Source organism: Pithys albifrons, chromosome 18, assembly GCF_047495875.1.
Source record: "Pithys albifrons albifrons isolate INPA30051 chromosome 18, PitAlb_v1, whole genome shotgun sequence".
NCBI lineage: Eukaryota > Metazoa > Chordata > Aves > Passeriformes > Thamnophilidae > Pithys > Pithys albifrons.
Window position 1 is genome coordinate 1,327,848 of NC_092475.1, and position 14,343 is coordinate 1,342,190.

Below are 14,343 nucleotides of genomic sequence, written 5' to 3' on the forward strand. Positions count from 1 at the left end.
GGGGTTCAGCTGGCACTGGGGCCACACCCAGCCCACTGCTTGAGTGTGGAGCCCCATCACCATACCAGGAGCATTATCACTTCTGCCCAGGGACAGGGAAACACCCAAGTCACCACAACCTTTGGAGAGCACAGTCCCACCAGCAACATCAGCCCCCACCAGGCTGGGAACCAAAGGAGCTGTTTTCAACATCACCACAGACTTCAGCCCACTCAAAACCCTTCTGCTGGACACAAGACAGGACAGTCTATGTGGTGAGAGCGTGTGACACCAGGTTTGTGTTTGTCACAGCTCAGGGGAGTGCTGGGCAGCTCATGTGAACTGGGAGCACTGACGGGTCCAGCTGTGTTCAGCAGTTCCTCTGCAGCTTCTCACAGCGATGCTGGGAACTGATCCAACAGCCACAGGCTTTGGCCTGGAGGACACTGAACTATTCCTACCTTCAGAAAGAAATGTAGAGTGGAACAACACCCCGTCCCTCACCTGCTGAGTGCCAGACCCATTCTGCAGCAGTGCCATCCCCCCACCAGCTCTGGGGACACCAGTGGGAAATAACACACTCATCATAATCTCCAGTACTTGGCAAAACAGGTGTTGGAGAGGCCATTTAAAACCTCAGGTCTGTTTTTTTTTTGTACCCAGAATAATTTGTTTTCCTGAAATCCCAGGTCCTGGGATTCTTGTCCCTGTGATGTGCAGACCTGAACAGATTGTGACATCAGCCTAAGATGTGGCTCTGGCAGGCAGGCAGGGGTGTTCCAGGGCTGTCAGACCTCTCAGTTCTCTGGTAACAAAGTTTGCCCTTCAGATTCTATTAGGAAATGCTTCATGACCTTCAGAAATTTGACTTAATTATGATTTCTGCTTGTGGATTAGTATTTGGTCAGTAGGTTACCCAGCTAAGGAGGAGCCACTGAAAATCCAAGTATTTTCTTCTCTCTGGAACTTTGAGTGGGAAGAGATTTCAAACCCAAAATCAAAATATCATTTGTCATAAAGGAACTGGATCCCAGAGTGGGGGCAGGACAGAAACTTTCCCTGAGAAGCAACACAAACCAGAATCTCATTCTAAGCACTAAAAAAGTAGGAACATTTATTAAAAGAGTTACATGACAAATGTACCCTGAGCTCCCGCTCAGCACTTCACACCCTCCCCAACTGGGATGGGGAAATTCACTTCAGAAGCCACATGCAACAAGTTCACTTTTTCTTTCTATCAGGCAGAGTTTTACCTCAGAATAAATATCTCAATTCCACTGCAGCATTACAAGCAACTGCAGTGACTGTGACCCCCCAAACCACACCAACTTCTCTAAATAAATATTTGTACAGAGAGCTGCTGATCAGGTTTGGCTTACACAAGTGTTGCTGTGTTCACACGAGCCCATTCACTCTAAAGTGTCTTAAATATTATCAAGAATCTTGAATCAAGTTTAGCAAAGAAAAGCAGATAAGGCTGGTCCTGGTGGTGTGTCCTTGCTGGTCTCTTCCTCTCTCTGCCCCCGCAGCCCCCTCCGTGCCTGCGCTCCCCAGTTCACACCAGAAGCACGATCAGGCCCTGAAGGGGAGCAGGGAGAGACACATCCATTATCCTCATTATCCACACTATACACAGAACAAAGGGAAAACCCTCCTGCAAAAATCCTCATGCCCAGTTTGCAATAAGGAGGGCACAGAACCCTTTGGAAAGTTTTGGAGAATATCCCAACACTTCTGGGACACCTTTGGGGTGCACAGCACCAGAACTTGGTGCAATTCACTTTGAAGGTGCCACTGGAAAGGGCTTTCCCAGCCCTCCAGATCCACATCAGAGCTGCTTCCATCAAGTTCTCCACAAAGGAAAGAAGGTCTGGCCAGGGAAACAGGACCTGTCCCGGGGTCTGAACCCTGATCATTGGGTCCATACCACATGTGGGTGTCACACCCTCAGGCAGCATCCCCTGGTCTGAGATAGAGCAGCCCTTTTGGCCTTTCAGGGATTAAAATCTACAGCTCTTGCACACACAGCCAGCACTGGCAGGACCCTGCAAACAGCCCTGGTGACCTGTGCCAGTGCCTTACAGGAGGGAACAGCCCATCTGAACACTCACCGCTAATATCTGAACATCCACCTTTATCAAGGGAATGCCCAGCACGTTTGGCAGTGGGATCCCGATGCTCAGGGCACCTGCAGGAGACAGACAGGTCCTTACACACCACTGAGGAGTGACCCAGCTCATGCCCCACAGCAGAGCTGCTCAGGGACACTGAGTGCAACACCACCATGCACTTGGCTTTCCATATGTTCTCTGTCACTGACTGTTGCCAGGGCTGATGCTGGTGCAAGGCTGAACATTTACCTACAGCCTCAGCATGGGAACTGAAGAGCTTTAATGGTTTCTGCTCTCCTGCCAGAGCTTCCAGACACACACAGGCATCCCCCTCTCCCCACCCTCCCCAAAACCCCAGGTGTTCCCAACATCACAGCCATTCTGGTCACCTTACCATTGAGTGCAGGCAGCAATCTTTCCATAAGCAAACTGCTGCAGTGGGGCTTCAGGATGGAGACCTGAGCCAAAGAAGGAACAAGCACGTGAGGGGAACTGCCCTGCTCAAGGCAGCAGAGACCCCATCCTTGGGCCTTGAAACCACCGCCCACTGACACAGCAAAAGAACAAACAGTCCCTCTTCTCTTTAGAGCTAATCTACTTCTATTCCTCAATTTGTATTCAGTGCTTCCTTTGTGAAAACCTGGTGACACTCCTGCCACAGCTCTGTGTGAGCTTTGCCCAGGCAGGGGTGAATAAACAGATTTCAGCTTTACATTCCTGTTATTAGAAAAGGAAGAAGGGGGGAAAGGACAGCAAAAGAAGAATTGTTATAACCTACACCACAGAGCAGGAATGCCCATCAGCAGGAATAAACTATCACAGCATCCCACAGCCACAGCCTGGCTCCCTCCCTCCCTCCCTGAAGGCTCAGGGCACCATGCTTGGCTGCTCTGCCTGCCCAGTAAAGCCCAGACTGGTACCAGAGACTTACATTACTTATGCCAACATCAGAAGACTCCAAGGAGAGAGAAGTACTGCAGGGAAAGGAGAGCAAACAGCAGGTCACACAAGGCACCAGCCAGACCTTGGCCACCTCCAAGCACCAGGTTACTCAGCCCATGGGCAGGGACCCCTGAGAGTCATCAACCTCAGGAGTCCCTCCATTGTAACACAAAAGTTTAACTCTCCCTGCTCAGCTTATTCACCTTTAAAGAGGAGTCAGCTCCTGACAGCTGAGAGCAGAGGTTCTGGAGCCCCATGGCAGGGTGTTGGACACAGATGATCTGTAAGGTCCCTTCCAACCCAAACCATGCTGTGATTCTCCATAAAAACACTCAGTCCAGATTTAGACACTGGAGAATTTGTTACAGCTTCTCATTTATCACTGCAATCACATGACTGCCCATACCTAAAATGGATGTTCTATTTCCACTTTCAGTTTCTCTTTTCCACTTCTATCGAATCTTGTTATACCTTTGTCTATTGAATTAAAAGCCTTTTGGTGCATTTTTATTCCCTATATCACTGCTACAAGCTATGCCAATTTTGCCTTTAAATCCAGCTCTTTGACAAGCTAAATAGCCTGAAATCCTCAAACCTCCTGCTATAAGGAATGCTCTTCAATCTTTAATCACACCTTGACTAGCATTAATGACAGCACTTTCCTTTCCTCCTTTATCGCTCGTGTGCAATATCAGGCATTTCAAACCCCTGCCCAGGATCAAAGGCAAGCTGACAGCCTTACAATTATTCAGGTTACCTCATTCCTCCTTGTTATAAAACTGACACAGTTTTTCTCCAGCCTCCTAAAACTTTCCAACTGTTGTAATCCTTCCTGAAACAGTCTGTCCACCTCGTGCCATCAGCAAGGTGCAAAATTCTCAGACTGAGGAAATGAAAGGTCTGATTTACAGACAGGAAAAATGTTTCAAGTCTGTGGCCCCAGAGCTCAAGTTGCAACACAGAGAATGTCACCAGCCAGCACAAGGGGGACAGTCTGCCTGCCCAGGGCCATCCTACCTGCCCAGGGCCATCCTACCTGCCCATGGCCAGCCGCAGCACCAGCCTGCCTCCAACAATGGACACACGGACATTCAGACCAAGGTCCTGAAAGCAGAGAGGAAGAGGATCAGCCCATGGAAATGTCCCCATCCCAGTCACCAGCCACCCAGCTGGGTGCACAGGACACCCCTTGGAGGTAACTCCGTCCACACTTACGGCCTTCAGCAGCAGTAAGTTGAGGATGGATCCATCTAGATGGTTAATGAACACCTGGATCAGCACAGAAAGTTTGATGCTGGCTTTGTTTTCTTCCAGGAGGATGAGCGGGTTCCCACCCAACATCAGCTTGATGTTCAGAGGGCTGGTCCCACGGCAGGTGGAGCACTGTGGGAATTGGGAACACATGGAGGTGGATACTGGCATCCCACACACCAGCCAGGCAGGGGACCAGCAGTCCTCAGGCAGACTCTCATACCCTCATAGCTCCACAGGGCCTTCCACAAGGTCACACAAGACCTTGGACAAGCCAATTTTACAGAGCAAATCAGTCGAGCAGAGTGGGGCAGCTCTCCATACTGCAGGCATAAGGAGCTGAGGACAGAAAGGTGGGCACAGAAGGGGTTGTGGGTGCCAGAGGGTGCCCAGAAAATGGGAGATACCAGGCATTTAACAGCTCTCTGTGTAAATGGCTACGAACTGTGGGAGAAGACTTTCCCCTGTTCAGGGATCAGAAGGGGCACTGGGCAGGGGCTGCCAAGGCTGGGCAAACCCCCAGTCCTTTTGCCCACTCCCATCAGCTGGTCAGGCAGGAGGGCAAGCTCAGGCCATGCTGGTGCAAGAGGAAGGCAGCAGTAGGCTGGAGATGGTTGGCAGCAGCAAACCAACACATCCAGGCGCATCCCTTGGATGGCTCAGACCTGGTGAGGTTTCCACAAACCCTTGTGCCAGAACAAGTTACTCACCCCAGTAGGAGCGATTGACCACAAGGCTTCATGCAGACGGTTGGCACCAGAGAACTGTGGGGAGAGAAGCACCAGCAGCCCCAGTGAGCCCTCCAGCTGATTACAACAACATCTATCCCACCAGGGCCACCCCATTACACAGCACCCTCAGCTGCCCACCCTTTCCCCGCTCTTTGGGTGATTCCCAACCAGCTGTTCAGGTGAGAGGACCCAGCTGTAAAAGGTGACAGCTTGAACACCTAACAGGGTGTGGACCCCTAACATTTCCCATTGGAAGTACAGTTTGGAGGCACAGGAGAAGGAAACACCCAGGGAATGGCACTGCACACACACAGGGGCTTTTCTCAGTGACATTTTGCAGATTCCTTGAAATGGATCACAGTCTGCAGGAGTCCATGGCACAAGCAGGGCACAAGTGGCCTCAAGAGGTGTCCCTGGGGTGCCCCCACAGAAACAAAGACAGCTGAGCTGTGCAGGTGCTATTACAGCTCTCTGAGAAGAGCAGGAAGGAGCCAGCACTGGGGCTTGAGCCTTTGCCAGTGAGCACACAGAGGGACACACACAGGGACAGGCACAGGGACACGCACAGGGACACGCACACACAGCCCCAGGTGCCAGCAGCACCAGGCATGCCTCAAACAGTCCTCCTCGAGCAGACCCAAGGCCTGGCTGACTCCTGTCCCTTGTCACCCACTCTGGCATGAAACAGGTGCTGCTGCACTCACAACGTCAGGCGTGCAGGGGAAGGTCTGTGGCGGCAACCGGAGCAGGAGGGTCAGGATGGCATTGAGGAAGCTCTGGCGCATCACCAGGAGCAGGAGCCTGTCCAGCAGTGGAGGCAAAGCCGAGGGGGATGAGTCGTGGGGGATGGTGCTGCCTCCCACCTGCTGCACTGCACCCTGCAAAGAGAGGTGACACAGACATCAGTCCCATCCTCAAGGCCACAAGGCACACCCAGATCCTTGAGTTGGGAGCACGAGGCCACTGCCAGCTGAACAGCCCTCCTCTTGCCAGAGCTTCAGGCAGAACCAGACTCAGAGCGGTTCCCTCTGTGTTTCACAGATGACAAGAGCTGATAGAGGCCAGTATGGATAACTGAGACCTTCTTAGTGCTTCGTCCACTGCTTCAGTTCATCCTTGAGGTCTCATTCCAAGTGAGGGGTGAGAGTGGCCATCCCAGCTCTCCCAGCTGGGTGTCAGCCACCCTCCAACTCCACAGAAACCCACAGTGACACCACCTCCTGTTGAGGAGACCAACTCTGAGCACAGCAAAGACTCATCCCTATGAAGTGACTACACCAAAGCCAGTACAGCAGCACGGGTTTCACAGGCTTCAGTGTTCACTATCAGCAGTTTCTCCACTTTAGTGCTCATGTCTCCCTTCTCACCAGCTTCCTGCTTTTATTTAATCTCTTCTGTTTGAAACTAGTTTGCTTTTTGCTATTTTTCCCCCCAGTGAGACAAAAGTAAAAGATATGCCCAATTGCCAGGTTTAGCATTCACCCACCAGAGACTGAACAGCAAAGGCAAAAAGTACTAACACCAGGTCTGTGGGGTGAGGGAGAGGAGGAAAATTGCTCATGCCAAGAGAAGGAGAACTGCTCATCCCATCAGCTACACCCAAAAGACACAAAGTCTTGGGCAGACTCAGGGTTTGTTCACAAACAGAGAAAATTTGAAAAAAAGCACCCACAGTTGCTTAGTGGCAACTTGGGTAAAGATCTAAATCCTTAGGAGCTTGCATTTCCAGGACAAATCGTTAGCTCAGCTCCTTCACAGGATTCTACAGCTCCCATGGGATGAGGTGAGCATGGCATGAGTTTGCATGGAAAGGCAACGCACAGCCACAGTCCCAGAGTCCTGCTGCCCAGTGGTCACTTACGTCTAAATCCATCCCAAGGAACTTGCCAGAGGTGTAGGGGATGCTGGCCAGCTGGTAGTGGATGGTTCCTGCTGTGCCAACAGGGACAACAGCTGCACACAGGGAAAGGATCATTACAACACCAGGAGATGAGCAGGAACACAACCCCCCTCCCCTGAGCCCTCAGACCACCAGCCCTCACACCCACAAACAGGTCTGAGAGTCGCTGCTGCAGGTGCTCACTGGTACCCCAAATGGCCAGAACATTCCCAAATTCAGCTTGGTGGGATCTGCCTTTAGGATATGGCCCAAAAAGAGCATCAGAGAAAATAAACTAAATCCAAGGGTGATGCATAAAAAAATGGTATAAGGAAGGCCAAGGTGGGAGCAGTTCACTTGGAATGCTGGGATGCAAACTCAAGGTTCAACAACAGCCCTGTGGAAGTGTTGGACTTCTACTGATGCGCTGATGGACTGGACATGGGAAGAGCCCATCCCACTGTGGGGAATGTGGAGAAGTAGCATCTCATCCTCTACAGGAAACTCACAATTGACAGTGCCCAGGAGCTGGATGTTCACAAGGTTCATCACAATGTCAACCACAGGACAGAGCTGCAACACAAAGCAGAGATGCAACAGCTCAACCCCCCTCACCACCGTCACCCACAGCCTGTCCAGACCCCCTTCTTGTCACCCAAATCCCCATGGAGAAAGTGCTGTATGGCACTGGGCACAGCTGGGCTGCTGTGAGAGACCTGGGGGCAGGGGAGCAACCCTGGAACTGGGGGACCACACTGGCAGGGACCTCTTTGGTCTGGGGAATATCTCAGGCATCATCCCGCTGGCAGCAGCCTGCTGGAGCTGCCAGGCTGCCCACAGACCTCCTGCCTCATGGCACATGCCAGCGCTGTGGGAGAGCAGCACAGAGAGATGGGGCAGCTTGCTGTGACCTCACAACAGGTTTCCCAGTGTCTCTGTGTTTCAGCTGTGAAAGGAGGGCACTTTTCAGCCATACCAAAGCGGGCAGAGTTGCTGTCAGCTGGCGAAGCACCATCTCATTTACTGACAGGGTGAGTAAGCTGGAAAGATCAGAAAAAAACTCCCAGTCAGTACCAAAAAAGCTCCAGGACAGGAGACCAAAGGATCTCCAGACTTCATCTTACACTATGCTGGTCCTCAGTCATCCCTGCAGGGCCACTGCTGTGGCTGACACTGAGGGGAGAACTGGGCTCATTACTGAGAATCACAGAATCATTAAGGTTGGAAAATCCCTCCAAGAGCATCAAATCCAACCATTAACCCAGCAGCACCACCACCAGGTTCACCCCTAAACCATGTCCTCAAGTGCCATAACCATATGGGGTTTTGACATTTCCAGGGATGGTGTCTTTACCACTTCCCTGGGCAGCCTGTTCCATTGCTTGACAACTCCCTCTGTGAAGAAATGTTTCCTTCAGCAATTAGGGAGCACAGATATCACTGCACAAAAGGAGTGAGCCTCTCACAGAGTAACCTGTGTTTGGTGGCTCCCTCTGGTATTTAAATCAGTGCTGTAGTTAAGGGAAGAGGGAGCTGTTAGGAGATATCCTCATGTTACTTACTGGGAACAAACAATTTGCATCTGGAATAACAAGAGGAAAAATCTGCTGTGTGACATTTCCACTGAACAGCTCACTTGGGACGTGCAGTGCCTGCAGCACCACAGAGCCAGTTACGTCTGATAATCAACATATTTCTGGACTGTTGAGTTGGCAAGCCACAGATAGCAGGAATTCATAGAGCATCTTGTTGTTTATGCCCAAATTCTGCCTACAGATGTGTCTGAGGAGTGCCATGAAGTCAATCATGTACATCCACATTCCCCTTACCCCCCTGGGAACTCAATTCCTGCACACCATGGCTGTAATTCTGCTAAAACTTAAAACGTGGCCCCCAGAGCAGGTGAGTTGTGTCCTTCTCTTCACTCACACAGCATTTTTCAAGCAGCTGCTGCACTGATAGAAATATAATGCATAATGCAAAAAATAATTAGGAGAAGTTCAATGAACCTGAAAAGTGAGTAATTCAAAAGCAATAAAAGAAAATATTTCCCATGATCAATTTACTGCTGCATTCATCAATACATGAAGTCAGCAAATTCTTGCTGTCAAGAATTTAATAAGACTGAGGAAGTGATGGGGCATTTGCATGGAATTACACACATCCACAACAGTCAGAGGGAAGCTCCACATGCCCAGCATTCTCCTGGGACAGCAGCCAAAGGCAGAATGTAAAACCAGGGCAAGTCATCCCCCTGTTTGCCCAGAACTCTCCTTACCCAATTACTCATACCCTTTGGATATAAATCCACTAACTAGTTCTAGAGAAAGTGTGTTGGAAAAGGTACCAACCTGATGCTTCAGATCTTAAAGTTTCCACAGACAAACAGGACAAACAAACTTTCTTTCCATTTCCACTGAAGCAACTGGCTTTGGCAATAGGAGGGAAATTCCATCCCAGAGGTCTGGCTCTGTGTCAGCCGAGCACCGTCTGTGTCCTGGCACACTGCCCATATTGTTGGATAAAGTGAAGAGAATTGAGTGCAATGGAAAACATAAATCCACAGGCACTTACCCAGAAAGGACCTTGATCTTTATGGCCCCAAGGATGCAGAGACAGTCTTCAGTGACAACCTGGACTGTGCCAGATTCAAAATTCGTGCATTTAATGTTTGCAGTGATGTTCACATCCACTAAGATATCAATTAGTTCTGAGAGCAGGCCAACCAAGCTGCAAAAGAGCAAATGGGATGATTTTCTCTCTCAGCCTCTACCCAGAGGAGCTCAGCCAAGCCAGAAGAACAAACAGACTGCACCTCCCTCTCCTGCAGACCATTACCAATGCCACAAGCCAATTTTTGGTGCCCATTTTGCACTGTGACTTTATTATAAGGTAAGAAACACCTCAAAACCCATAAAGGATGCAAAATATGGCAGGGTAGGGGTTGTTCTCATCAGCCACTCACCAGTTGCCATTGAGCTGCAGCTTTGCCCCAATGGTCAGCTGGACCCCAATCCCCGACAGCAGCACGACCGACAGCCTGGGCAGCCGGACCTGGACGAGGTGCAGGCTGTGAACAACAGCAAAGGCTGGCACACATTAAGAACATCTTCCAGCAGCTGAGCAGCTCTACCCAGTGTGGAAGCCACAGCACCCACAGCGCCACAGCCACCTCCAGCTGGAGGCATGAGGATAACAGACAGCTGAAAGCCAAAAGTAGGCAGCCCAGAACAAGATTGGGGTGGAAGGTGAGTTTATAGAGCTGTCAGCTTTTTCCTTCTGTGCTCACTTTTCCCTCTCTTGGTGCTGTCAAGTGTCTCAGACATCAACAGCACCACCAGAGCTGTCATTCTACACCTGCACTGACAACCTGCAGTGCACCTTGTCACCTGCACTGCTACCACACAGACAACCTTATCACGTCAGAATTTCAGTATCATGATAAAATGAGGATAACAGCCTGGGCCAGCCACACCCCCAGCAGCTCAGCATGTCTGGCTTCAGAACTGATGGTGCACTCACAGTGAAGCACTTACCCCGTGATGCTGGTGGGAGAGTTCAGCAGACCCCCTTCACCCATGATGTTGGGGAGCACGAGGCCCTGCAGGTGCTGCTGGAGAAGCCCATTATGAATTATGGCATCTGAGAGAACTGGAAAAGATCTGTGTGTGAGGACCAGCCCAGGCAGCAGCGACCTCTCCCCACTTGGGTAGATCTGTCCTGGCAAAGGTGGTGCACAGCAAAGCCCCTCCACTCCCAGATCTCCTCATGGAGCCATCAGCTGTCTCCATGCAGTCAAATCACAGAGGGATGGTATTTTACAATGTGCAATGACCCCCTGGTGAATTAACCAGGAGGGGCAGCAGAGGGGAGCACCCCAGACCCCCCACTCAGAGGTCACAGTTCAGCTGTGAACTGCCAGGAGCACCAGAAACCCCGCTCAGAGCCTGGACTTCCATTCACAACTCATTTCCCATTTGTCAAGGGGTTGTTTGTTGATGTTTGGTTTTGCTTTGGGGTTTTTTTGCTTGTTTTTTAGTAGAAGCAACTTGAAGAGAGCTGGAGCATTGCAAATATTATTATGGCTGCTACTTCACATCAGCTGTTTGTCAAGTATCAGCTGTTCCAATATGGAAATGAGAAACTAAGTCAAAAAAAGGAAATAACCCAGATCTAGCCCTGAGACTCTATGTGGTGGTTGCTTGGCACTGAAATGTGTCCCAGTTCTGGAGCTGGTGCTTCCCTGACCTGTGAACCCAGCAATGGCTCTCCTGGGCTCTGAGCAAAGTCTGCAGCCCCGAGGAATTATAAAATAAAGATGAAGACACTCAAGATGTTTTATTCCCCTTCATGGTCCCACAAAGCTTTGAAAACAAACACAACTCATGTTTTTCTGTAGTTACCATTCTGCATTGCCCGTGGACTGACGGCGCAGGACAGGCCAGACAGGACTTCCTGAGAGGGGCAGAGGAGGCCACAGAAAAAGATGATCCCAAAAAGCTTCAATACCGTCATCTCCAGAAGATTCCCCTGCTGGCAAAGGAGACATCAGAGGGAACAGTGGGGGGAAAAGCCTCTCAGAAGAGATCTCAGAGTCTTTAGGAGGAAAGAAGTCAAACAAGAAATCCCTCCTTTATTCTTTATCCATCTGACATGAGATTCTGCTTGAGCCCAGAGCAGCAGGACCTTCTTCATGTCCATGCACATGGACAGACTCCACATATGGGTCATAAAAGCCCTTTCCTGTTCCTTTGTGACTGGTCCAAAACATTCACTCAGAAGCAGCCAAATTGCTTTGCCCCCAGACTGATGTTTAAGTTATTTCTCTATCCCTGTGATGAGGATTTGCAGGTGTTTTGGTGAGGGGCTTTGCCAGAGGAAGCATCTGAGGACTGTCCTTGTTCTTTCTAACTTTCAAAAACAATAACTAAGCATAAGTGACAGAAACGAGGTAGCTAAAAGTTATAATTTAATAATTATTACCATAAATTTAATTGTGAAATGGCAGACATAGGCAGGTGATCAGGAGCTTGGTGTCCAGCACATTCTCCAAATACAGCCAAGGAAAGAAAGCACCAGGCACACACTGCTCTTGTGCTTCCAGAGGGAGGACCCTGCCACCATCCCTGCCACCACCCCTGTCACCCTGCCACCATCCCTGTCACCCTGCCACCACCCCCTGTCACCCTGCCACCACCCCCTGTCACCCTGCCACCACATCTGTCACCCTGCCACCACATCTGTCACCCTGCCACCACATCTGTCACCCTGCCACCACACAACCAGTGCACAGAGGGTGTTACCTGAGTCAGCCCCAGCCAGCTGAGACAGGGTCTGGGCTCCACTCAGGCTCCTCTCGACTCCTCCGGCCTCTGCGGTGTCCCCTTTTCCTCTGAGATGAGATGAAAGAAGTCACCCTTATATAAAACCTGCAGCCAAGCAGACACACCTTTTCCTCGCAGCCTCCCTGGCCCATGAGCAGCCATCCCTCTGCTCCTGCTCCCTGCAAGCAACACCCAGCTGCCACCTTCTTGATTTATACAAGGCAACGTCACCACTGACTTGACTGGCTGCCATGTCCCTCTGTGGCCTGGGTCACTTAGATGCTGCTTTTTACCCCCCCAGTTTATCTTAAAAAGAACTCCCTGCAACCATTGCAGGGATCCCCATCCCAGTGGGGATCCCCACGCTTAGAGAAAACCAACTTTTTTTAGGGAATCTTGAGTTACTGAAGCATCTGAAGCTGACAGGAGGCTGATGGGCTGCCTGGGGAGGAAGGCAGCACACAGGTCACACAAGGATGGGTTCAAGGAGCCTTAAAGTAGGAAACTATCTACTTTTTCCAGTCCCTAAGGAGCTATGGGACTTACAGTGCTCATTCTTGTTTCAAGTGCAGTCCTGAGAAAAGATTTTCTTGATAAAAAAGCAACATGGAGAGGTTGCAGAGACCTGATAAGTGTCGGCTTTTTTGAGACCAAGCTTCCAACCAATTTCAGTTGGATCTGTCAAGCGTCACAAATCAACTATAAAAAATGAAATTGTATTGAAATGCATAAAGAAAACAACAAGTGTAATTTTGAATAAGCAACACTTGGTAGCTGAGTGAGCTGAGGGCAGCAGGAACATGGGTTACAAAGGAAAATCCTATCCTGCAGGGATGAGGCTCTCACCCCTCAGCAGATGCTTTGGCCAGGCTTCACAGAAGTTTCCATTGTGCAGGGAGATCTTATCTGGGGACTTTGTTCAGGTCTGGTCACCCATGTTCAACAGAGACAGACTTGGGGGAAAACCAGGCAGCACAAAGGGCTGCTGGGCCAGCTGGGGAAGCAGAGAGGGGCCAGCGTGCTCGGCCTCATGGAACACAGAGCAGCACAGATACCATCATTGTCCACAAACAGGGGAGAGGAGAAGGAGAGAGGGAGGAGAGGAGACCTGCCCAGGCTCAGAGACAACGTTGGCACAGGAACAAACACAAGCTGGGATGTTCAGGTGGAAGCTGGGAAAGCTGCTACCCCCACAGTGAGTTTGGGGTTCACTGTCCTATGGGAATACAGAAGGCAGCAAAAACAGCCTTAGGATGCTCTTCAGTAATGTACAGGGTGTTCTTTCTTGCAGCAGCAGCAAAGTGCTCCCACCAAGTCCCTCAGCATGTGCTGCCAGGAGCTCAGGCTCTATGGAGCTGCCCTGTCACAGAAACACTGTATGAGCTCCTGTTTTATCACACACACACTCAGCTGGACTGCATTTGGTGTGCTGGTGACAGTCCAGTCCCAAAACCAGGAGCTGGACTAGATGATCTTCAAAGGTCCCTTTCAACCCACACCACTCCATGATCCTATGAATGACGTTAACCTCTCTAAGGAGGCTGGAGCCACAGAGTGAAGTCAAAAACCATCACCCCTTGGAGATGCAACCCAAGTGTCTGCCAAGATGGTGATTGCAGGGCTTGGACAGCAGGGAAGAGACACAGAGCAACACATCAGCCCACCCCAGGCTCCTCCTGGAGTGCATGGTGTGGAGCCACACAAGCAGGTCCTTCCCCAGCTGGCCCCTCTCCAGCCCATTGCAGTCCCACATCCCACCATTAGCTCTCACCCCACTTTCCCCATTTCCTCCTGGTGTTTTACACTCCCCAGTTTTATTTCTGGCTCTGCTGCTTCCCTCAATGTGCTTCTACTGCCAGGGGCAAACTTACTTTGTTCCTTTTCCAAGAGCCTCATCCAAACGTCCAGGTCTGAGGGGTCACCATGAACACCCGCAGTGAAGTGTTGATGAGACTGCCCTGGCCTTGTATGAGCTGCAGGAATATTGTGCTGGCCAAAGCCACTGCTGAGCATGTACAAATGTGGCTTTCCAGCTGGTTTAAGAGATGCCACTGTGTGTGCAACAAACCCCCGAGTTGTCCTGTACATGCACAGCACAGCTGAACACCCACATCAGACCCTCTCAC

At 50.6% G+C, this 14,343-nt stretch overlaps 1 protein-coding gene across 1 annotated transcript; it reads right to left on the reverse strand.

Moving 5' to 3' along the window:
* Positions 1–1,089: 1,089 nt before the first annotated feature.
* On the reverse strand, positions 1,090–12,837 carry LOC139680380 (BPI fold-containing family B member 4-like). The gene is made up of 17 exons (XM_071572923.1): positions 12,764–12,837; positions 12,197–12,285; positions 11,297–11,423; positions 10,430–10,544; positions 9,859–9,963; positions 9,468–9,623; positions 7,870–7,933; positions 7,403–7,466; positions 6,876–6,967; positions 5,719–5,892; positions 4,994–5,047; positions 4,248–4,415; positions 4,069–4,136; positions 3,022–3,064; positions 2,485–2,548; positions 2,091–2,167; positions 1,090–1,558 (listed from the first exon to the last, which is right to left on the reverse strand). Exons 3-17 carry the CDS (start codon positions 11,406–11,408, stop codon positions 1,535–1,537), a joined length of 1,380 nt encoding a protein of 459 aa, XP_071429024.1. The 5' UTR covers positions 11,409–11,423; positions 12,197–12,285; positions 12,764–12,837; the 3' UTR covers positions 1,090–1,534.
* Between the last annotated feature and the right edge of the window lie 1,506 nt (positions 12,838–14,343).

Excerpts from the sequence above, each read along its gene's own strand:
- LOC139680380 (XM_071572923.1), bottom strand. The coding sequence starts at position 11,408 with ATGACGGTATTGAAGCTTTTTGGGATCATCTTTTTCTGTGGCCTCCTC. Across the intron at positions 6,968-7,402 it reads GCTCCTGGGCACTGTCAATT|CTGTTGTCCCTGTTGGCACA; the intron begins GTGAGTTTCCTG and ends CCCTGTGTGCAG. Across the intron at positions 1,559-2,090 it reads TGGATGTTCAGATATTAGCG|GGCCTGATCGTGCTTCTGGT; the intron begins GTGAGTGTTCAG and ends GCTCCCCTTCAG.